We start from the raw sequence: 24,411 nt of genomic DNA, 5'->3' as shown, positions 1-24,411 counted from the left end.
GCCCCGCTGCATTCCCGCAATCTGCGGCTTAGCCTGTGCCGCTGCTGTCCACGGCCGTCCTTAATCGAAAGCGTCCTTGCACTTGAACCAGTACTTGGCGGTGGACCGTGGGTACGCGGGCCGAGCAAACGCCACCCTCTTGGTCTCCAGGTCAACCCGGTAATAGTCCCCTGAAACGGCAGTGGAACACCCTGCTTAGTACAGGAGCATCATTGACAGCGTCCTGGCCGTCTCGTACGGAAATACAACCTATCCGACCACCCGACCCCACGAACGATTGCGGGGGCGGCTGAGCGGATCACCGGGGTCTCCCTTCCACCCACTGGGGATATGTATCAGGATCGCCGCGTTCGCAGGGCCACGATGAGGCCGCTCACAGGCTGGAGGAACAACATCTTACATTCCGTCGGGGCAGCCTCCGAACTGATGGCATAAACATCGATTTCTCAAACGAATGGTAATTTCTCCCCTCACCCTTCCCTCGCCTTCAATTCCCCAATATAGCCCCTCCCACTTTTACGCCTTCGCTTCACCTGCCTATCTGTATCCACGCTTTGGTGCCCCCCTCCTGTGGTCCACTCTCTTCCTCTCACATTCCTTCCCCTTCCTTTTCCTCCCCCACTCACCTGGCGTTTCCAATCGTCTATTACTGCTCCCTCTAACCTCTATCCCCGTCCTTTCTGGTCCTGGCGAAGGGTCTCGGCCCGAAACCTCCCCTCCATAAATCCTACCTGACCTGCTGAGTTCCTCCAGCTTTGTGCGTGCCTTGCACAGAGCAACACAGCACAGGATTTTCGGCCCATGACGTCCTGCTGATCCCTTTAATCTCCTCCGACGTCACCCAAGCCTCGGCTGTGACGTCACCCCGCCCAGCCCGCCGCCTTCTCCGCCGCGCTCACGAGTCTCCCCATCTGTGGCAGCCCCAGTGTCTGATGGTGTGTGGAGGGTGGGAGGGGAGGGGGGGAACGAGGAGCCATTACCTCCGGAGAAGAAGTAGACACTCTGGCTGGGCATAAAGATGTAGCTGTCGTCTTCGTCGCTCGATGATTGCCCCCACCACGAGGCCTTCGGCCATCGTTTCCTGCCCCGCCGGTTCTTCTTCCTGCGGTTCCAGAACGGCTTCCTCCCGTGGTGCCGCTCAATCAGCCTACGGATCGTGAAGAGCTTCCCGATCATCGCCGAATCTATCCGGGCAGGAAGCCCACCCCAGTGACGAGCGGTGCGGAACGGCCCGAAGGTCCCAGCTGTAAGGGGAAGCAGAGTGTGGTGTCAACTCGGCTGGCCGGGCTCCAGGACAGGCCAGATATGTACCGCAGCCGGACACTCGGGTAGATGTGTATCCGGAGCCGGACACTCGGCCAGGTATGTAAGCACAGCCGGACACTCGGCCGGATGTGTATCCGGAGCCGGACACTCGGCCAGGTATGTAAGCACAGCCGGACACTCGGGTAGGTATGTAAGCACAGCCGGACACTCGGCCAGGTATGTAAGCACAGCCGGACACTCGGCCGGATGTGTATCCGGAGCCGGACACTCGGCCAGGTATGTAAGCACAGCCGGACACTCGGCCAGGTATGTAAGCACAGCCGGACACTCGGCCGGATGTGTATCCGGAGCCGGACACTCGGGTAGGTATGTAAGCACAGCCGGACACTCGGGTAGGTATGTAAGCACAGCCGGACACTCGGGTAGGTATGTAAGCACAGCCGGACACTCGGGTAGGTATGTAAGCACAGCCGGACACTCGGCCAGGTATGTACCGGAGCCGGACACTCGGCCAGGTGTGTAAGCACAGCCGGACACTCGGCCAGGTATGTACCGGAGCCGGACACTCGGCCAGGTATGTAAGCACAGCCGGACACTCGGCCGGATGTGTATCCGGAGCCGGACACTCGGGTAGGTATGTAAGCACAGCCGGACACTCGGCCAGGTATGTAAGCACAGCCGGACACTCGGCCGGATGTGTATCCGGAGCCGGACACTCGGCCAGGTATGTAAGCACAGCCGGACACTCGGCCAGGTATGTAAGCACAGCCGGACACTCGGCCGGATGTGTATCCGGAGCCGGACACTCGGCCAGGTATGTAAGCACAGCCGGACACTCGGCCAGGTATGTAAGCACAGCCGGACACTCGGCCAGGTATGTAAGCACAGCCGGACACTCGGCCAGGTATGTAAGCACAGCCGGACACTCGGCCAGGTGTGAACAAACGGAGTTACCAGACTAGGTCAGTAAACCACATCCTCGATATCAGTCAGCTGGCAAAGGCCCCTAACTATTTGTGGGTCATGGAAGCGGATAGCGGAGTGCTGACGTACCGGGCTTATCTCCCCGCCCGGGTAACCGTGGAGAGCGTGTTCACGGGGACCATAGAGAGAGCCATAGACCATGTGGGAGTCTACTGGCTACACCAGCGGGTCTAGCCTATATAGGGCTGAGAATATTGTGGCGACCCATTTCCTGGCACATCCGAACCGGCTCACAATTAGATAGCCTACGGGGGTTTGCGAGCACAGAGCTTTGGAGCCTCTGCGCCATGGGGGGCAGGTTGAGGGAGGCTTAAAAGTGAGGCTGAGGATTTCGAATAAAGTTTTTTCCTTCGACTGCAGTTACCGACTCCGTGTCGTAATTTTAGCGCTGCGTGTAGCACACCGCTACAATTGGTGACCCCGACGGTCCAAACGATTTTTGGACCAGAAATGACCGACGCCACCTCTGTTCATGCGGTTTCATTGAAACTGCCGGGTTTCTGGACACGGCGCCCGGACCTATGGTTCCAGCAAGCCGAAGCCCAATTCCACGTTCGCCGGATCACCTCAGAAGACACCCGCTACTACTACGTGGTGGGCTCCCTCGACCAGGACACAGCTGCCCAGGTCGCGGAGTTCGTACAGTCGCCCCCGGCAGACGGCAAGTACACGGAATTCAAAGCCCTGCTCCTCAGGACTTTCGGACTCTCACGGCGCGAGCGGGCTGCCCGTTTACTGCACCTGGACGGCTTGGGCGACAGACCTCCATCGGCTTTAATGAATGAGATGTTGTCTCTGGCCGGCAGACACACACCCTGCCTCATGTTTGAGCAGGCATTCCTGGAGCAGCTGCCCGAGGACATACGCCTGCTGCTGTCCGATGCGGATTTCAGCGACCCCTGGAAGGTGGCAGCCCGGGCGGACTTGCTGTGGAACGCCAAAAAGGTGAGCGGGGCGTCCATCGCACAGATCACCCAGCCACGCTCCCGGCAGCAAACCAGTCCAGGCCCGGCCGCAGAGCCCGCCAACCCCCGGCCCAATGAGCACTGGTGCTTCTACCAGCAGCGGTGGGGCGCAGAAGCCCGCAGTTGTCGCCCGCCCTGCAAGTTCCCGGGAAACGCCAGGGCCAGCCGTCACTGATGGCTACGGCGGCTGGCCATCGGGATAGCCTCCTGTATGTGTGGGATAGAAGGTCGGGACGCCGGTTTTTGGTCGATACTGGGGCTGAGATCAGCGTTTTACCTCCGACGAGTTACGACACCTGCAGCAGGGCACCGGGTCCCCCCCGAGGGCCGTGAACGGCAGCACAGTAAGGACCTACGGCACCCGTACGGTGCAGCTACAGTTCGGCTCCAGCCAGTTCACGTGGGACTTCACACTGGCCGCCGTAGCCCAACCGCTTCTGGGTGCGGATTTTTTGCGGTTATCACAGCCTACTGGTCGACCTGCCCAGGAAGAGACTGGTCCACGCCGAGACCTTTCAGACGTTCTCCCTGGGTGCAGCCCAGTTGCCAGCCCCTCACCTCGGCTCCATCACGCTGTCCGACAACGACTTCACCAGAGTCCTGGCGGATTTCCCATCGGTTCTGGCACCGCAGTTCACAGCGGCCATGCCCAGGCACGACGTACAGCACCACATCCCGACCCAGGGACCACCCCTCCACGCCCGCGCTCGGCGGCTTCCCCCGGACAAGCTCCCACTGGCGAAGGAGGAGTTCCAGAGGATGGAGGAATTGGGGCTCATCCGGCGGTCTGACAGCCCATGGGCCTCCCCCCTGCACATGGTGCCCAAAGCGACGGGGGGCTGGAGACCGTGCGGCGACTACCGCAGGCTGAACGAGGCTACCGCACCGGACCGCTACCCTGTGCCGCACATTCAGGACTTTGCAGCAAACCTGCACGGCGCACGGATCTTCTCCAAGGTAGACCTCGTCCGGGGATACCATCAAATCCCAATGCATCCTGACGATGTCCCCAAAAGGGCACTCATCACCCCGTTTGGCCTTTTCGAGTTCCTCCGCATGCCGTTCGGCCTGAAGAATGCCGCACAGATGTTCCAGCGGTTAATGGACGCGGTGGGACATGACCTGGACTTCGCCTTCACCTATTTGGATGACATCCTCATAGCCAGCAGCAGTCGTCAGGAGCATCTGTCCCACCTCCGTCAACTCTGCGCCCGACTTAGTGAGTACGGTCTTACAATCAACCCGGCCAAATGCCAGTTCGGACTCGATACCATTGACTTCCTGGGCCACAGGATTACTAAAGACGGGGCAACCCCTCTGCCCGCTAAGGTAGATGCGGTCCGCCTCTTTCCCCGACCCACCACGATCAAAGGCCTTCAGGAATTCGTCGGTATGGTCAATGTCTACCGCCGCTTCCTCCCTTCAGCTGCCCGGATCATGCGCCCCCTGTTCGCCCTGATGTCGGGTCCGAGCAAGGACATTACCTGGGACGAGGAGTCCGCCGCCGCTTTCATTCAAACGAAGGAAGCCTTGGCGAACGCCGCAATGCTAGTACATCCCAGAATGGACACCCCTACCGCCCTCACAATGGATGCATCTAACACGGCAGTCGGTGGGGTGCTGGAGCAACTCATCGCAGGTCGCTGGCAACCCCTGGCGTTTTTCAGCAAACACCGCGGCCACCCGAGCTCAAGTACAGTGCTTTCGACCGGGAACTGTTGGCGCTCTACCTGGCAATCCGGCATTTCAGGTACTTCCTAGAAGGTCGGCCCTTCACCGCGTTCACGGACCACAAACCGCTTACCTTTGCGTTTACGAAAGCGTCCGACCCCTGGTCGTCCCGCCAGCAACGCCACCTGTCCTACATCTCTGAATACACGACGGATGTCCGGCACGTCTCGGGTAAGGACAATGTCGTGGCGGATGCGCTCTCTCGCCCTACCGTTCATGCCCTTTCCCAAGGGGTAGACTTTGAGGCACTGGCAGAGGCGCAGCAGGCGGATGAGGAGATTCCGAGTTACAGAACCGCAGTCTCTGGTTTGCAGCTCCAGGACCTCCCCGTGGGCCCAGGTGAGAGGACCCTACTCTGTGACGTCGCCACCGGCCAGCCCCGTCCCGTCGTCCCGACAGCCTGGCGGCGCCGTGTTTTCGACTCCATTCATAACTTGGCGCATCCCTCCATCCGGACAACTGTCCGGATGGTTTCCAGCAGGTTCGTTTGGCACGGACTCCGCAAACAGGTCAGTGAATGGGCCAAAACGTGCATGCACTGCCAGACGGCCAAGGTGCAGCGGCACACCAAAGCCCCACCGCAGCAGTTCCATCCCGCCCACCGGCGTTTCGACCACATTTATGTGGATATCGTGGGCCCCCTGCCAATGTCGCGCGGAGCGCGGCACCTCCTGACTAACGTGGACCGGTTCACAAGATGGCCAGAGGCGGTCCCGCTCACCGACACCACCTCCGAATCTTGCGCCCGAGCCCTGATCGCCACCTGGATATCTCGCTTTGGTGTACCAGCCCACATTACCTCCGACAGAGGCGCCCAGTTCACCTCCAGCCTGTGGTCAGCTATGGCCAGCCTTTTGGGGACTCAGCTGCACCACACAACTGCCTACCACCCACAGTCGAAAGGGTTAGTGGAGCGTTTCCACCGTCACCTGAAGTCGGCCCTCATGGCCCGCCTGCGAGGAGCCAACTGGGCGGACGAGCTTCCCTGGGTCCTACTCGGCATCCGCACAGCGCCCAAGGACGACCTGCACGCCTCGTCGGCCGAGTTGGTATACGGCGCGCCCCTGGTCGTCCCCGGGGAGTTCCTACCAGCCCCGAGGGGGCAAGAGGAAGAACCCGCTGCAGTCCTGGGCAGACTTCGCGAGAAGCTCGGTGACCTGGCCCCCATACCCACTTCACAGCACGGGCGGCACCCGACCTGCGTACCCAAAGACCTGCAGAACTGTAAGTTTGTGTTTGTACGAAGAGGCGGGCATCGGCCGCCGCTGCAGCGGCCATACAAGGGGCCGTTTATGGTGCTCCGGAACAACGGGTCCACGTTCGTGCTGGACGTTGGGGGGAAAGAGGAGGTTTTCACGGTGGACCGCCTCAAACCGGCCCATGTGGGCCTGGCGCAACCGGCCGAGTTTCCGGCGCCTCGGCGCAGAGGCCGACCTCCCAAGCAGGTTCTGGCCCAGACTGTGGACATTGGAGGGTGTATCGCCGGTTCTGGGGGGCGGGGGGTTATGTGGCGACTCATTTCCAGGCACATCCGAACCGGCTCACAATTAGATAGCCTACGGGGGTTTGCGAGCACAGAGCTTTGGAGCCTCTGCGCCATGGGGGGCAGGTTGAGGGAGGCTTAAAAGTGAGGCTGAGGATTTCGAATGAAGTTTTTTCCTTCGACTGCAGTTACCGACTCCGTGTCGTAATTTTAGCGCTGCGTGTAGCACACCGCTACAATATTTCGTTTAGTTTCCGTTATTGTGCTTCATACCGATTTTTCACAATACTTGAAATAAAGTTGTTTCTCTTTAAAGAGGGATAGGAAAACAGTTTCTCTACTTACTCATCTTTAAATTTACCGTGTTAAAGAAGAGGGTAAAGCTTTAGAATAGAGGGACATCCCTTTAGAACAGAGACGAGGAGGAATTTCTTTAGCCAGAGGTCGGTGAATCTGTGGAATTGCTTACCACGGACGGCTGTGCAGGCCGAGTCATCGCGTATACTGTATCTAAAGCGGAGGTAGATAGGTTCCCGATTAGCAACGGTGTCACAGGGTACGGGGAAAAGGCAGGAAAAAGGAGCTGAACGGGATAATCAATTAGCCATGACCGAACGGTATAGCAGGCAGAATGGGCCGAGCGGCCTGATTCTCCTCATGGTCGGACAAGGCCAAAGGTGAAATAAAGTGCAGTGAACCGTGAAATGGAGCAGCGCGACGGACAAAACTGAAGGTAAAACAGGGAAAGAATAAAAGATGCAGAGAGAGTCAAACAGTCATCGAGGACACAGTAGAGACACACACCCTTCAGCCCATCTAGTCCGTGCCGCCCGAGCGAGTAATCTCCCGAGTCCCATTGACCCACTCACCAGTGCCCTCAAAAGGCCTCCCACCCAGGTATTCACTTAAACATAAATATTCAACTCGAGCCCACTTCTTCCGGCAGCCCGTTCGACACTCTCACCACCCTCTGGGAGAAGTTCCCTCTCAGGTGTCCCTTCCATAGTTCACCTTTCACCCCTGACCTCTGACCTCAAGTTCTCCTCTCGTCCAACCTCGGTGGAACAACAAGCTGTTTGCATTTACCCTATCAATACCCCTCATAATTTTGTATACCTGTGACATCTCTCCTCATTCTCCTACACTCCAAGGAAGAAAGTCCCAATGAAGGTTTATCGGGCCGAAATGTCAATTGCTTACTACCCTCCACATGACCTGCTGAGTTCCTCCAGCATTTTTGTGCGTTACTCTTCAAATGTTCCACTTTCCCTGTAACTCAGGTCCTCAAAAGTTCTGGCAACGTAAATTTTCTCTGCATTCTTCCAATCTTATTGATAACTTCCCAACAGGTAGCCGACTAGAACTGCACACAATATTCCAAAGTTGGCCTCACCAGTGTCAGCACTGGAGAACCGGACGCCACACTAGAGTGGGGTGGAGAAGCCCAGGATAAGGGGAACAAGCCGTTACCTCTCCAAGGTGATCCAAAGAGCTCGGTGAAGAAGTCCACCTCCCAGTCGAGAAGCATGAATTGGCTGTATCTCCGAAAGGGGACCGAGATGGAAACACGTGCGCACTCCTCTTGGCTGGGCTGGCGTCTAAAGACGTACTTCCAATAGTCACGGCCTGCGGACGAGAGGGTCGGTCAGGAACCGAGGTCGGTGCTGTCTGGCCAGTAGCTGAACAACACTCAGATGACAGGAAATCTTGCCTTACCCTTGAAGAAGTAGACTCGCTCTTTCCCGCGGATGCCAGATGCCGGCAGTGCCAATGCGGCGTCAACATTGTCCGGAATTTGGCGAAAACCATCCCTGATCAGCCTCGGGAAACCGGCCTCCATGACGCCATTGTGGAAACGCCAGTAAAACTCACCCTGGAGAAGGGGAGACTGACTCGATAAATGCAGCCGTGTCGGGCTGTACACAGCGACAGACAAAACCCATCCACTCATCTGGACAAGCCTCTACACTGACAATCCCGGGGTCAGACGCAGCTTGAAGTTCCCTCTGCACCATCCCAACACCGGGCTCAGCGTCCTCCCTGCTAGTCCAAGGTGCCTGCGTTCGGCCCATAACCCTCCAAGCCGCTCCCTTCCAAGTACCTATCAAATGCCTTTTTAAGTTTTGCCGATGTACCCAGTTCGATCCGCTCCTCCGCTCGCTCCTTCCAGGTACCCACCGAGGTTTCACCCTCCCTCAACGGGCATACTCACTGGAGCTTTGGAGAACTAAATGGGGTCTAACAGAAACTACAGTCTTTTGAAGGCCTAGTGTGGGTGTGGAGAGAATGTTTCCAACAGTGAGAGAGTATTTGACCAGGGAGCACGGCCTAAGTACAGGCACGTCAGCTCAGAACAAGAGGTTTTTTTCAGACAGAAGTGGTGAATCCGTGGAATTAGATGCGACAGGCAGCTGAGGAGGCCAACTCATCGAGTATACTTAAATCAGAGGTTGCTAGGTTCTTAATTAGTCAGGGTGTCAAAGACTCCGGGGAGAAGTCAGGTGAATGGGGTTGAGAGGGGTAATAAATGGTCATGATAGAACAGCAGAACAAATGGATGGGCCGAATGGCTTAATTCGGCAGATCGGTCTGGAATGGTGGATGAGCGACCCACATTTCTTATCTTCCCATCGATCTGCTGTCTCGACACCCCGCACTATGGATCTCAATCAATGTAAATTAACACCGCAACACAGATTCAAACCCAGAGAAACGACCGCGCCTGGCCCCAGTCGGAAGCCCCTCGGACCTTGAACAGATACGTCTTTCCCTCGCAGTTTATTCGTGTGAAGGCAGCATCGATGGGGCCGTGCACTCCCCACACATCGTGAATCAGCTTAGGATATCCATCAGCTACACCTTTGTTAGTCAACTCATAAAAGTACTTCCCTGAGGGGAGAAGAAGGTAATGGGTCAGACACTAGGTGGCGCTCCTCCCACACCGTCCCATCACACACTCCCAGGGTCAGACACAGAGTGAATCTCCCTCCACACCATCCCATCACACACTCCTGGGGTCAGACACAGAGTGAAGCTCCCTCCACACCGTCCCATCACACACTCCCGGGGTCAGACACAGAGTGAATCTCCTCCCACACCGTCCCATCACACACTCCCGGGGTCAGACACAGAGTGAAGCTCCCTCCACACCGTCCCATCACACACTCCCAGGGTCAGACACAGAGTGAATCTCCCTCCACACCGTCCCATCACACACTCCCGGGGTCAGACACAGAGTGAATCTCCCTCCACACCGTCCCATCACACACTCCCGGGGTCAGACACAGAGTGAATCTCCCTCCACACCGTCCCATCACACACTCCCAGGATCAGACACAGAGTGAATCTCCCTCCACACCATCCCATCACACACTCCCAGGATCAGACACAGAGTGAATCTCCTTCCACACCGTCCCATCACACACTCCCGGGGTCAGACACAGAGTGAAATTCCCTCCACACTGGGGCAAAGGTTAGGATCTCGTCCTTTACTCCTGGTCACCTCCCACTCCCACCCAATCACCACACTGCAGGGGGTAAGGTCGTGAATAATCCCAATACCATTCAACCATCGGGAGTTATTTGATCGTTACGGGGGTCCGTAGAGCGAGAACTCGCTCGCTGTTGTGTGTGTGTGTGTGTGTGTGTTGAGGGAAGGTGCAGGGTGACCAGCGCATGCCCACAGCCACTGGATAAAGAAGGCACACGAGGCTAATTGGGGTCGTGGACAGAGACACGTGGTCAGGCGGCTGGCGTGATTTCTATGGACCCCCCCCCCCCTTCACCTGGTGGGCCCAAAGTCAATATCAGCTAGAGAGTGCAAGTCGCTTATCGACCCTAAAGTCGGGACAAGCCCATGGGCCGAACGACGATGTTCTGCTTACCCTGAAAAGCGAAGATGGATCCATTCTTCAAATCAGTGAACGCATCAAATGAGCTATTACCGACGCACACATTTACTGGTTCTGGTTCCGGTCCCGGTTCCATGCTCGGCTCCGGTTCCACACTGGGTTCCGATTCCGGGCGCAGCTCCGGTTCCACACTGGGTTCCGATTCCGGGCGCAGCTCCGGTTCCACACTGGGTTCCGATTCCGGGAGCAGCTCCGGTTCCACACTGGGTTCCGATTCCGGGCTCAGCTCCGGTTCCACACTGGGTTCCGATTCCGGGTTTGGCTCCGGTTCCAAGCTTGGCCCTGGTTCCAGTTCGGGATAAAAATCAGTCCCATTCCTGAAGATTTCATCAATTTCATCAATTTCGTCCTCCGGGAAAGCAAACTCATCTCCGCGGGCTGACCACAGAGAAAACATTGTTAGTTAATGACGCCAAACCAGTTACTTTATAAATTTGATTCTGATTCTCATTCTGACTTTCTCAAAACAGGCACAGAGTGAAGCTCCCTCCACTCCGTCCCATCACACAATCCCGGGGTCAGACACAGAGTGAAGCTCCCTCCACACCGTCCCATCACACACTCCCGGGGTCAGACACAGAGTGAATCTCCCTCCACACTGTCCCATCACACACTCCCAGGATCAGACACAGAGTGAAACTCCCTCCACACCGTCCCATCACACACTCCCGGGGTCAGACGCAGTGTGAATCTCCCTCCACACCGTCCCATCACACACTCCCGGGGTCAGACACAGAGTGAATCTCCCTCCACACCGTCCCATCACACACTCCCGGGGTCAGACACAGAGTGAATCTCCCTCCACACTGTCCCATCACACACTCCCGGGGTCAGACACAGAGTGAAACTCCCTCCACTCCGTCCCATCACACTCTCCCAGGGTCAGACACAGACTGAAACTCCCTCCACACTGTCCCATCACACACTCCCAGGGTCAGACACAGAGTGAAACTCCCTCCACACCGTCCCAGCACACATTCCTGGGGTCAGACACAGAGTGAATCTCCCTCCACACCGTCCCATCACACACTCCCGGGGTCAGACACAGAGTGAATCTCCCTCCACATCGTCCCATCACACACTCCCGGGGTCAGACATAGAGTGAAGCTCCCTCCACACCTTCCCATCACACAATCCCGGGGTCAGACACAGAGTGAAACTCCCTCCACACCGTCCCATCACACACTCCCGGGGTCAGACACAGAGAGGAACTCCCTCCACACTGTCCCATCACACAATCCCGGGGTCAGACACAGAGTGAAACTCCCTCCTCACCTTCCCATCACACACTCCCGGGGTCAGACACAGTGAAACTCCTCCACACTGTCCCATCCCACACTCCCGGGGTCAGACACAGAGTAAAACTCCCTCTACACCATTCCCGACGCATTCTCAGAGCAGGTATCCCACAGGTTAGGTGGGAGTTCAGACCCAGAGCCGTCAAACATTCTTCGAATGATAACCCTTTCATTCCTGGAATCATTCTTGTGAATCTCCTCGGAACCCTCTCCAATGCCAGCACATCTTTTCTTTCTTTTTTCTTTCTTTTTACAATATTTTTATCCAGAAGAAAAAAAAGATTTACGGAGTGCAACACATAGATACATCTCAACATAACTTGTGGAAATTCGTATATTGTAATAAAATTGATCAAAATGTTATAGCATAACACATAAAGGTATACCACTCTGTAATCAAAAAATTAAAGATAGGTCATACATCATGAAAGAAATTTTTTTACATATATAAAAGAAGTCAATCCCCTACCAACTACCAAAGAAAAAAGCTGATGGATGACAATGGATAATTAGAAAAAAACATATTCACTTAAGAAGAGAAGATAAAAATATACATAAAAGTCTGTGCACTATTAAACTTTATAAATTGGAAAAGTAATTTAGGAAAGGTCCCCAGATATCATAAAAAGATTGTTTCAAATTTAAGACTGAGCAGCGGATCGTTTCTAAATTTAAATACGTCATAATATCACGTAGCCATTGAAGATGTGTAGGAGGGGTAGACTCCTTCCATTCAAGCAAGATTGCTCTCCTTGCTAAAAGGGAGGTAAAAACTAAAACCTGTAGGTTAGGAGTATTTAAAGTTATCTCTTCATTTGCAATAATACCAAACAAGGCAGTAAGGGGATTTGGGTCAAATTGGACCCTAAAAAGTTGTGAGAAGGTATGGAATACTTCCCGCCAAACTTTTCAATTTTAGGGCAAAACTAAAACATATGAATTAAAGAGGCATCAGCAGAGTTGCATTTATTACAAAGTGGAGAAACATTCGGATAAAAACTGGACAGCTTCTGTTTAGAAATGTAAGCTCTATGAACCACTTTAAATTGTAGAAGAGAATGACGAGCGCAGAAAGATTATTTATTACCCCATTTAAGAATTTTATTCCATCTTTCATCAGAAATCTGACAGTTTAGGTCATCCTCCCAAGCGTTTTTTATTTTATCTAAAAAGTCTTGTCTAGAATCAATCAGCAAGTTATAGATACCAGTAATAGAACCATTAACAAAAGGTTTTAAATTTAAAAGATCGTCCAGTAAATTTTTATCAGGACACATCTTTTCTTAGTTGAGAAGCCCAAAACTTCACAATGTGAGGCCTCACCAGTGCCTTATAAAGCCTCAACATCACATCCCTGCTCTTGTATTCTGGGCCTCTTGAAATGAATGCTGACATTGCATTTGCCTTCCTCACCACCGACTCAACCTGTAAGTTAATCTTCAGGGTGTTCTGCACAAAGACTCCCATGTCCCTCTGCATCACAGATTCCTGGATTTTCTCCCCATTTAGAAAATAGTCCGCACATTTATTTCTGCCACCAAAGTGCACGACCATGCATTTCCCAACATTGTATTTCATTTGCCACTTTCTTCCCATTCTCCTAACTTGTCCAAGTCCTTCTGCAGCCTTCCCGTTTCCTCAACACCACCCACCGCTCCACCAATCTTCGTATCACCTGCAAACCTCACGACAAAGCCATCTACTTCACCATCTAAATCATTGATTTACAGCATAAAAAGAAGCGGTCCCAACACCAACCCCTGCAGACCATTAGTCACTGTCAGCCAACTATTCCCACTCGCTGCCTCTTATCAACCAGCCAATGCTCTAACCATGTAAGTAACTTTCCCGTAATACCATCGGCTCTTAACCTTTACATACTGTTCGCGTCAAATTTGACCCGTTTTGACATTTGACAGCAGTAAAAACATTCTAACTGCCATTTTTTTTTAGCCGAACTTTGATGACTTTTCCTAAAGTGACCCAAAATGCGCAAAATGAAAATGTTTTAAAATTTTATATTCTTGTACAGGTGCTACAAATTTTAGTACTTTGAGGCTGCTCCGGGTCAAATTTGACCCATATCTATTGCAATGGATTTTAGGTCTCTGAAGCATTAATTAAGGATTAATCACTCATTTGTTAACGTCAGAGAGGCTACTTATACATTCCAAATATATCTGTGGTTCAAAATTTGGTATAGACACTTGTTATGAGGGGATTCTTGGGCCGGGTCAAAATTGACCCGGACCATACTGTGAAGGCTTAGAATATGAACAGTATGTAAGGGTTAACAGGGTAAGCAGCCTCATGTGCCACGGGCTTGGATGACTTCCGCCCTGTTGCACTCACCCCTATCATTGCAAAGTGCTTTGAGAGATCGGTTCCATCACATCTGAAATCGTGTCTGCCCACGACCCTGGACCCCCATCTATTTGCCTATCGCACCAATGGGTCAACAGAGGACGCCATCTCCACGGCACTTCACTCTGCCCTGACCCACCTGGACAGCCCCAACTCTTACCTCAGAATGCTGTTCATTGACTTTAGTTCAGCGTTCAATACTGTGACCCCCTCCAAGCTGATCGCCAAACTTCACCAGCTTGGTATCAGCTCATCCCTCTGTAATTGGAACTTGGACTTTCTGACTAACAATCAGTTAAGTTAGACAACCTCTCCTCCTCCACTCTCACCCTGAACACCGGGCCTCAAGGCTGTGTGCTGAGCCCTGTTCTGTACTCCCTTTTCACCTGTGACTGCGTTCCTGTATATGGTTCTAACTCCATAATCAAGTTCGCCGGTGACACCACGGTGGTTGGCCTGATCAGAGGGGATGACGAGATGGCCGGTAGGGATGAGGTCCAGCACCTGACTGTGTGGTGTGCCGACAACAACCTGGCCCTTAACACCCAGGAGACCAAGGAGTTCATTGTGGACTTCAGGCATGCTAGGAGCCACACTCACGTCCCCATCTACATCAACGGAGCTGTAGTGGAGCGTGTATCAAGCTTCAGATTCCTTGGTGTCCACATTTCCGGGGGTCTCACCTGGTCCCTGACTCCTCCATCCTGATCAAAAAGGCACAACAGTTCCTTTATTTCCTGTGGAGCATCAAGAAAGCTCACCTCTGTCCCAGGATACTGACGGACTTTTACCGCTGTACCATTGAGAGCGTACTCACCAACTGCATCTCTGTGTGGTGTGGCAATTGTCCTGTATCGGACCACAAAGCGTGTGCTGAAAACTGCCCAGCGGATTATCGGCACCCAATTGACCACCATTGAGAACACCTACTATAAACGCTGCCTGGGCAGGGCGAAAAGCATTATCAAGGATGCATCTCACCATAACCAAGGACTTTTTACTCTCCTCCCATCCGGTCGGCGCTACAAGAGCCTCCGCTCCCGCACCAGCAGGCACAGGAAGAGCTTCTTCCCTGAGGCTGTGACCCCGCTGAACCTCACATCACAGCGTTAAGCAGTATTGCACCCATAGTCTCAGTACGTTTATATTTGTGTGTTGTAGCACTTACTTTTTATTCACAGTTACTTTGTAAATAACACTGTTTGCGTTTCTGGATAGATGCCAACTGCATTTCATTTGTCTTTGTATCTGTAATCGGCACAATGACAATAAAGTTGAATCTAATCTAATCTAATGTGTGGCATCTTGTCAAAAGCTTTCTGAAAAGCCAAGTGTAAAACATCCACAACACTCCCTTTATCTACTCTGCTTGTAATCTCCTCAAAGAATTCCAACAGGTTCGACTTTGCGCGTGTGTGTGTGTGTCTCTGTGTCTCTGCGTCTGTGTATGTGTGTGTGTGTCTGTGTGTGTGTGTGTGTGTGTGTGTGTGTGTGTGTGTCTCTGTGTCTCTGCGTCTGTGTCTGTGTGTGTGTGTGTGTGTGTGTGTGTCTGTGTGTGTGTGTGTGTGTGTGTCTCTCTCTCTCTCTCTCTGTGTCTGTGTGTGTGTGTGTCTGCGTCTGTGTGTGTGTGACTCTGTGTCTGTGTCTGTGTGTGTGTGTGTGTGTGTGTCTGTGTGTGAGTGTGTGTGTGTCTGTGAGTCTGTGTGTGTGTGTGTGTCTGTGAGTCTGTGTGTGTGTGTGTGTGTGTCTGCGTCTGTGTGTGTGTGACTCTGTGTCTGTGTCTGTGTGTGTGTGTGTGTGTGTCTGTGTGTGAGTGTGTGTGTGTCTGTGAGTCTGTGTGTGTGTGTGTGTGAGTCTGTGTGTGTGTGTGTGTGTGTGTCTGTGTGTGAGTGTGTGTGTGTCTGTGAGTCTGTGTGTGTGTGTGTCTGTGAGTCTGTCTGTGTGTGTGTGTGTGTGTCTGTGTGTGAGTGTGTGTGTCTGTGAGTCTGTGTGTGTGTGTGTGTGTGTATCTGTGTGTGAGTGTGTGTGTGTCTGTGAGTCTGTGTGTGTGTGTGTGTGTCTGTGAGTCTGTGTGTGTGTGTCTGTGAGTCTGTGTGTGTGTGTGTGTGTGTGTGTGTGTGTGTGTGTGTGTGTCTGTGTGTCTGTGTGTGTGTGTGTGTGTCTGTGAGTCTGTGTGTGTGTGTGTGTGTGTGTGTGTCTGTGAGTCTGTGTGTGTGTGTGTGTGTGTGTCTGTGAGTCTGTGTGTGTGTGTGTGTGTGTGTGTGTGTGTCTGTGAGTCTGTGTGTGTGTGTCTGTGAGTCTGTGTGTGTGTGTGTGTGTGTGTGTCTGTGTGTGTGTGTGTGTGTGTCTGTGAGTCTGTGTGTGTGTGTGTGTGTGTGTGTGTCTGTGAGTCTGTGTGTGTGTGTGTCTGTGAGTCTGTGTGTGTGTCTGTGTGTGAGTGTGTGTGTGTCTGTGAGTCTGTGTGTGTGTGTGTGTCTGTGAGTCTGTGTGTGTGTGTGTGTGTGTCTGTGAGTCTGTGTGTGTGTGTGTGTGTGTGTGTGTGTGTGTGTCTGTGAGTCTGTGTGTGTGTGTGTGTGTGTGTGTGTGTGTGTCTGTGAGTCTGTGTGTGTGTGTGTGTGTGTGTGTGTGTGTGTGTCTGTGTGTGTGTCTGTGTGTGTGTGTGTGTGTGTGTCTGTGAGTCTGTGTGTGTGTGTGTGTGTCTGTGAGTCTGTGTGTGTGTGTGTGTGTGTGTGTCTGTGAGTCTCTGTGTGTGTGTGTGTGTGTGTGTGTGTGTGTCTGTGAGTCTGTGTGTGTGTGTGTGTGTGTGTCTGTGAGTCTGTGTGTGTGTGTGTGTGTGTGTGTCTGTGTGTGTGTGTGTGTGTGTGTGTGTGTGTCTGTGAGTCTGTGTGTGTGTGTGTGTGTGTGTGTCTGTGAGTCTGTGTGTGTGTGTGTGTGTGTGTGTGTGTGTGTGTGTCTGTGAGTCTGTGTGTGTGTGTGTGTGTGTGTGTGTGTGTGTGTGTGTCTGTGAGTCTGTGTGTGTGTGTGTGTGTGTGTGTGTCTGTGAGTCTGTGTGTGTGTGTGTGTGTCTGTGAGTCTGTGTGTGTGTGTGTGTGTGTGTGTGTGTCTGTGAGTCTGTGTGTGTGTGTGTGTGTGTGTGTGTGTGTGTGTGTGTGTGTGTGTGTGTGTGTGTGTGTGTGTGTGTGTGTGTGTGTGTGTGTGTCTGCGCGCTCTGTGAGCAGTCTTTACTTTTTATACAGACGGAGTGATAATCCCGACAGCAGCTGGAGTAGAAACCGCACAGAGCGTCACACTGACACTTCACTCCCAACTGGAAGCCCAGATCACAGCGACCGACACAGGATTCTGTTAAACAGACAGCACAAGTTGCAATTCAGTGAATCATTCCCTCAGTATCACTCCTCCCTCAATGTAACCATCCCTCAGTACCGCCCCTCCCACAGTGTGACCCTCCCTCAGTACCACCTCTCCCACAGTGTGACCCTCCCTCAGTACCACCCCTCCCTCAGTGTGACCCTCCCTCAGTACCACCCCTCCCATACTGTGACCTTCCCTCAGTACCACCCTCCCACAGTGTAACCCTCCCTCAGTACCACCCCTCCCACATTGAGAACTCTCCCTCAGTACCGCCCATCCCACAGTGTGACCCTCCCTCAGTACCACCACCCCACAGTGTGACCCTCCCCAGTACCACCCCCCCACAGTGTGACCTTCCCTCAGTACCACCCCCCCACAGTGTAACCCTCCCCTAGTACCACCCCTCCCGCAGTGTAACCCTCCCCCAGTACCACCCCTCCCACAGTGTGACCATCCCTCAGTACCACCCCTCCCACAGTGTGAACTCTCCCTCTGTACCACCCCTTACACAGTGTGACCCTCCCCTAGTACCACCCCTCCCACAGTGTGAACTCTCCCTCTGTACCACCCCTCACACAGTGTGACCCTCCCTCAGTCACACCCCTCCCACAGTATGACCCTCCCTCAGTACCACCCCTCCTACATGTGACCCTCCCTCAGTCACACCCCTCCCACAGTATGACCCTCCCTCAGTACCACCGCTCCCACAGTATGACCCTCCCTCAGTACCACCCCTCCTACATGTGACCCTCTCTCAGTACCACCCCTCCCACAGTGTGATAATCCCTCAGTACCACCCCTCCCCCAGTGTGACCCTCCCTCAGTACCACCCCTCCCACAGTGTGACCCACAGTACCACCCCTCCCACAGTGTGACCCTCCCTCAGTACCACCCCTCCCACAGTATGACCCTCCCTCAGTACCACCCCTCCTACATGTGACCCTCTCTCAGTACCACCCCTCCCACAGTGTGATAATCCCTCAGTACCACCCCTCCCCCAGTGTGACCCTCCCTCAGTACCACCCCTCCCACAGTGTGACCCACAGTACCACCCCTCCCACAGTGTGACCCTCCCTCAGTACCACCCCTCCCACAGTATGACCCTCCCTCAGTACCACCCCTCCTACATGTGACCCTCTCTCAGTACCACCCCTCCCACAGTGTGATAATCCCTCAGTACCACCCCTCCCCCAGTGTGACCCTCCCTCAGTACCACCCCTCCCCCAGTGTGACCCTCCCTCAGTACCACCCCTCCCACAGTGTGACCCACAGTACCACCCCTCCCACAGTGTGACCCTCCCTCAGTACCACCCCTCCCACAGTATGACCCTCCCTCAGTACCACCCCTCCTACATGTGACCCTCTCTCAGTACCACCCCTCCCACAGTGTGATAATCCCTCAGTACCACCCCTCCCCCAGTGTGACCCTCCCTCAGTACCACCCCTCCCACAGTGTAACCCTCCCTCAGTACCACCCCTTCCACAGTGACCATCCCTCAGTACCGCCCCTCCCAGTGTGACCCTCCCTCAGTCACACCCCTCCCACAGTATGACCCTCCCTCAGTACCACCCCTCCTACATGTGACCCTCTCTCAGTACCACCCCTCCTACATGTGACCCTCTCTCAGTGCCACCCCTCCCACAGTGTGACCCTCCCTCAGTACCACCCCTCCCACAGTGTAACCCTCCCTCAGTACCACCCCTCCCACAGTGTGACCGTCCCTCAGTACCACCCCTCCTACATGTGACCCTCCCTCAGTACCACCCCTCCTACATGTGACCCTCTCTCAGTGCCACCCCTCCCACAGTATGATAATCCCTCATACCAACACTCCCAAGTTGCGACTGTTCTTCAGTATTTCCCTTCCCACCGTGTGACCCTGTCGCGGGGTTTCCCCGCCACTGCACAGCTCCACCGTCCAACAGGACGGGGGAAGAGATGGAGAGAGATGGCGCGAGACGGGAGAGACAGGGAGAGTGATGGAGAGAGGGAATGAAGGAGAGAGATGAAGACAGAACCATCTAAGGAGAGTGGGGGAGAGAGGAATGGAGACAGACACGGGCGTGGAGAAGGAGGGAGCTCACAGACTCGGTGTCTACTTTCCTCATCATCTGAGAACCGCACCTCCAAAGGCACTGGGAGCGCGTTGGGGACTTGCTCAGAGTCCTCCTGCTGCCCCTGAATTAGCAGCCGAAGGGTAGCAGCTCTCACGCCCAATCTCCACCCCTTGTGGAGGAGCATTGGCTCCCACGTTGGCCTCAGAGCCCACAAAACCAGTACAGGAGAAAGTTACCCTGGGCCTCAAGGTTGTCAACCCTTCCCCACGTCGTGGCGCTGAACCTGAGGTGAGTCCGCACTCCGGAGGCCTGTACTGTACTGGATTGTGTGTTTTATCTGGCTAAACTGGCTCTCTCATCGATTGATCGCTGCCCTGACTGAAAGAGAACCCACTGGGACACGCGATTGCCAGCAGAACCCCAACAGCGGAACGGGCGAGCGTTGGTGTTATACCTTCATCGGCAACGGCGGAGCTGAGCAACGAAAGGGCGACGAGGACAGTCCGGAGCTCCATGGCCAAAGATCTGATCGAGTCTGGAGTGGGATCTCGGGATGTAACCACCTTGTGTTTGAGTTGTTGGGACATTTGTTTAAACTTCTAGTAATGTTTAGCGAAAGATAGAAGCCCATCGATTTTTTATTTTTGTATATCGGCAAAACCGTTTGATATTCTTCCGGGAGTGAAGAATTCTTCACGTTACAGATAGCTGCCCTGCTTGCTGTGAATTCCCCCGCCCCCCCACCCCTGTGAAATTCAGCGTGAAAGTGTCAGACATGCCAGAGAAAATGTTGTTTCGTGTTTGGGTTCCCGTTGTTTCCCGTTAACGGTGAACCAAAGACTCAGCGACTTTCAGCCTGGCCATGACCGGGGACATTTTGGGGTCATGGTTTAAAAGATAAAAATATTTCAGCTTACTGATTTCCTGGTGCTCTGGCACTCAGAACATCCCAGAGATCGTGGGAGACTGGAAACGTGTTCAACGTGGCAATGAAAAATAATACAGCGGGCAGATCCCTCAATACCGCCTCCTCCAGTAGTGACAAACCCTCCGTCCCGACCCCTCAGATTCCTCAGCACCGCCTCCTCCAGTAGTGACAATCCCTCCGTCCTCACCCCTCAGATTTCTCAGCACCGCCTCCTCCAGTAGTGACAATCCCTCCGTCCTGACCCCTCAGATTCCTCAGCACCGCCTCCTCCAGTAGTGACAATACCTCCGTCCTGGCCCTTCAGATCATAATTTAACATTTTTATAGGAAGAGAGAGAGAGAGAGAGAGAGAGAGAGAGAGAGAGAGAGAGAGAGAGAGAGAGAGAGAGAGAGAGAGAGAGAGAGAGAGAGAGTGTGTCTGAGAGAGAGAGAGAGAGAGAGAGTGTGTGTGTCTGAGAGAGAGAGAGAGAGAGAGAGAGAGAGGGAGGGAGATTTTGTGTGACTCCTGGGTTGCAGGAGACAGGTAACTGGGTGACTAGCAGTAGGAAGAAGGGAAATGCACGGCCATTGCAGGGTACTCCTGTGACCGTTCCCCGTTAGATAAGTATGCAAATTTAGATACAATTGAGAGGAACAACCTACTGGCACTGAGTAATTCAGGAGACAGAGGGTATACACATCCCAAAGAGGAGGAAGTGTTCTAAAGGCAAAGTGACACAAGCATGGATAACAAGATAAACGAAAGCCAACACAGAAGCCAAATGGAGGGAATACAACACTGCAAAAATTAATGGAAAGTTAGAAGATGCAGAAGCTTTTAAAACATAATAGTAGGCAGCTAAATCAGTCACAGAAAAGGTGAAGATGGAATACGGAAGTACATTACCCTATAATTATGCGAGGGTGGATATCGGACCACTGGAAAAACGATGCTGGAGAGGCAGTAACGGGGTACAATGAAATGGCGGACAAACTGCATTATTATTTTGCATCAGTCTTCACTGTGGAAGACACTAGCAATATGGTTGAAGTTTCAGGTGTCAAGGGGTACGAAGTTACCATAGCTAGAGAGAAGGTTCCTGGGAAACTGGAAGGTCTAAAGGTCGGTAAAAGTCACTTGGATCGGGTGGTGCACAACACAGCGTTCTGAAACAGATTGTGGAGGCATTAGCAATAATCTTTCAAGGATCGGTAGAGTCTGGTATGGTTCCAGAAGACTGAAATATTGCAAATGTCATCCACACTTCCATAAGGGAGAGAATAAAAGAAAGGAAAAGGTAAGCCAATTAGTTTGACCTCACTGGTTGGGAAGATGTTGGACTTGATCATTAAGGATGAGGTCTCAGAGTACTTGGAGGTACATGATGATAAAATAGACCATCGTCAGCGTGGTTTCCTCTGGAGAAAATCACGCCAGACAAGCCTGTTGGAGTTCTTTGAAGAAATAACAAGAAAGACAGACAATGGAGAATTGGTTGATGTTGCGTACTTGGATTTTCAGAAGGGTACCACACGTCAGGTTGCTTGACAAGCTACGACCCCATGGTGTTACAAGAAAGATTCTAGCGTGGATAAAGCAGTGGCTGATTGGCAGGAGGCAAAGAGTGGGAATAAAGGGAGATTTTTCTCGTCGGCTGCCGGTGACTAGTGGGGTTCCACTAGTGTTGGAACCAACTGTTTTTACGTTGTACACCAAACATTCCAATGATGGAACTGATGGTTTTGTGGCCAGGTTTGCAAACGAAATGAAGATAGGTGGAGGGACAGGTGGCGTTGATGAAGTAGAAAGGCCACAGTAGGACTTAGACAGATGAGGAGAATGGGCAAAAAATGGCACATGGCATATAGTGTGAAGGAGTGTATGGTCATGCACTTTGGTAGAAGAAATGAGAGGGATGACAATTTCCTAAATGGAGGGAAAATACAAAATTAACGGAGGTGCAAGGGGTTTTGAGAGTGCTTGTGCAGGATTCTCCAATGATTAACTTGTAGGTTAGCTCTGTGATCAGGAAGGCAAATGCAATGTTAGCATTCATTTCGAGAGGACTAGAATATCAAAGCAAGGGTGTAATGTTGAGGCTTTATAAAGCCCTGGTGAGGCCTCACCGGGGGCATTGTGAGCAGGTTTGAGGTCCTTATCATAGAAAGGGTGCGCTGACAGAGGAGAGGGTTCAAAGGAGCGACACGCAGACAATGCTGGAGGAACTCGGCAGTCCAGGCAGAACCTACGGGGGGGAAGATGCAGTCGTCACTTCGGGCCAAAACCCTCCGGCAGGACGGGAGAAAAAAAGCTGAGGAGCAGATTTAAAGGTGGGGGAGGGGAGAGAGAAACACCAGGTGGTGGGTGAAACCTGGAGGGGGAGGGATGAGGTAAAGAGCTGGGAAGTTGATTGGTGAAAGAGACAGAAGGCCATGAAGAAAGGAAAAAGGAAGAGGAACACGATGGGCAAGAGGATAAGGCGAGGGTGGGAAAAGGCGTTGAGAGATGGTGAAGGAGAGGGTGGGGCATTGCCAGAACTTTGAGAAATCGATGTTCATGCTGTCAGGTTGGAGACTACCCAAACGGAATACAAGGTGTTGGTCCTCCAACCTGAGTGTAGCCTCGTCACGATAGTGGAGGAGGACATGGATAGACATATCGGAATGGGAATGGGAAGTGGAATTAAAATGGGTGGCCACTGCGAGATCCCACTTGTTCAGGCGGACAGAGCGTAGACTCCCGGCGTAGCCGTTTCCCAACCTAAGTCGGGTCTCCCCAAGATACGGGAGACCACACTCGGAGCGCCGAACACAGGAGGTGACCCCAATAGGCTCACGGGTGAAGGGTCGCCTCGCCTGGAAGGACTGTTTAGGGCCCTGGATGGCAGTGAGGGGGGAGGTGTTGGGGCAGTTGTAGCACTTGTTCCGCTTGCAAGGGCAAGTGACAGAATGAAGATCAGTGGGGAGGGACGAATGGACAAGGGAGTCGCGTGAGGAGCGATCCCTGCGGGAAGCAGAAATGGGGGCGGGGGTCAGAGAAATGAAAGATGTGCTTAGCGGTAGGATCCCATCGGAGGTGGGGGCAGTTTCGGAGAATTGGGTGCTGGATGCGGAGGCTGGTGGGGTTGTACGGAAGGACCAGAGGAGCCCTGTCTCTGGTAGGGTGGCGGGAGGATGGGGTAAGAGCAGACATGCGTGTAAAGGAAGATGCGGCGGAGAAGGAGGAATTGAGACAGCAGGATGGCGCTTTACGGGTAGCAAGGTGGGAGGGGGTATAGTCCAGGTAGATGTGAGAGTCCGTGGGTTTGTAACAGACACCGGTCGATGCCTGTCTCTGGGGAGAGACAGTGAGCGCGAGAAAGGGAAAGGGCTGTCGAAAATGAGTCAGGTGAGTCTGAGAGCAGTGTGGAAGTTCAAAGGCGGTTCACGAAAATGATCCCAGGATTGAAAGGTTTGACAAATGAAGAACGTTCTGGGCCTGTACTCACTAGAATTCAGAAGAATGAGAGCTGACCTCATTGAAACCGATCGAATGGTGAAAGGCCTCGACAGAGTGGGTGTGGAGAGAATATTTCCAGTGGTGGGGGAGTCTAAGACCAGAGGACACAGCCTCAGAATAGTGGGGCATCCTTTTAGAACAGGGGTGAGGAGGAATTTCTTTCGCCAGAGAGTGGTGCATCTGTGGAATTCTTCGCTGCAAACATTTGTGGAGGCCAAGTCCTCACGTATTTTTAATGCAAAGGTTGTTAGGATCTTCATTGGTCAGGGTATGAAGGGATGTAGAGAGAAGTCAGGAGATTGGGGCTACGAGGCAAATTGGATCAGCCACGGTGAAATGGAGGAGCAGACACAATGGGCAAAATTCCTAATGTTCTTACGGTCTCAGCTGAGGGTGTATTGGGGACAGCCGGCAACTGTCGCCACACGTTCTGGTGCCGACACAGTATGTCCACAGTGCTCAGCAGGACTCCACGACCAAAAAAAACACAGAACAACCCCGTACGGTTACTGTCAACCAGGGGAGGCACAGTAACGTAGCGGTTCGTGTTCGATTCCTGCCGCTGTCCTTAAGGACTCTGTCCATTCTCTG

At 53.2% G+C, this 24,411-nt stretch overlaps 1 protein-coding gene across 1 annotated transcript; it reads right to left on the bottom strand.

Moving 5' to 3' along the window:
* Window positions 1–34: 34 nt before the first annotated feature.
* On the bottom strand, window positions 35–19,929 carry LOC132395130 (vitronectin-like). The gene is made up of 8 exons (XM_059971433.1): window positions 19,869–19,929; window positions 17,228–17,344; window positions 10,314–10,718; window positions 9,179–9,318; window positions 8,146–8,302; window positions 7,900–8,055; window positions 981–1,244; window positions 35–170 (listed from the first exon to the last, which is right to left on the bottom strand). The coding sequence occupies exons 1-8, from the start codon at window positions 19,927–19,929 to the stop codon at window positions 61–63; spliced, it is 1,410 nt and encodes a 469-aa protein (XP_059827416.1). The 3' UTR covers window positions 35–60.
* Window positions 19,930–24,411: the final 4,482 nt, after the last annotated feature.

Source organism: Hypanus sabinus, chromosome 6, assembly GCF_030144855.1.
Source record: "Hypanus sabinus isolate sHypSab1 chromosome 6, sHypSab1.hap1, whole genome shotgun sequence".
Classification (NCBI taxonomy): domain Eukaryota; kingdom Metazoa; phylum Chordata; class Chondrichthyes; order Myliobatiformes; family Dasyatidae; genus Hypanus; species Hypanus sabinus.
Note: the sequence above shows the minus strand (reverse complement) of the source record. Positions and strands in the feature narration are given on the sequence as shown.

Bases quoted from the DNA above. Each gene is read 5' to 3' on its own strand.
- LOC132395130 (XM_059971433.1), bottom strand. From the start codon at position 19,929: ATGGAGCTCCGGACTGTCCTCGTCGCCCTTTCGTTGCTCAGCTCCGCC. The intron at 10,719-17,227 runs GTAAAGACTGCT...CTCTGTGGTCAG, and splicing joins TCACTCCGTCTGTATAAAAA to CCCGCGGAGATGAGTTTGCT. The intron at 8,056-8,145 runs GTAAGGCAAGAT...TCTCGTCCGCAG, and splicing joins GCGAGTCTACTTCTTCAAGG to GCCGTGACTATTGGAAGTAC.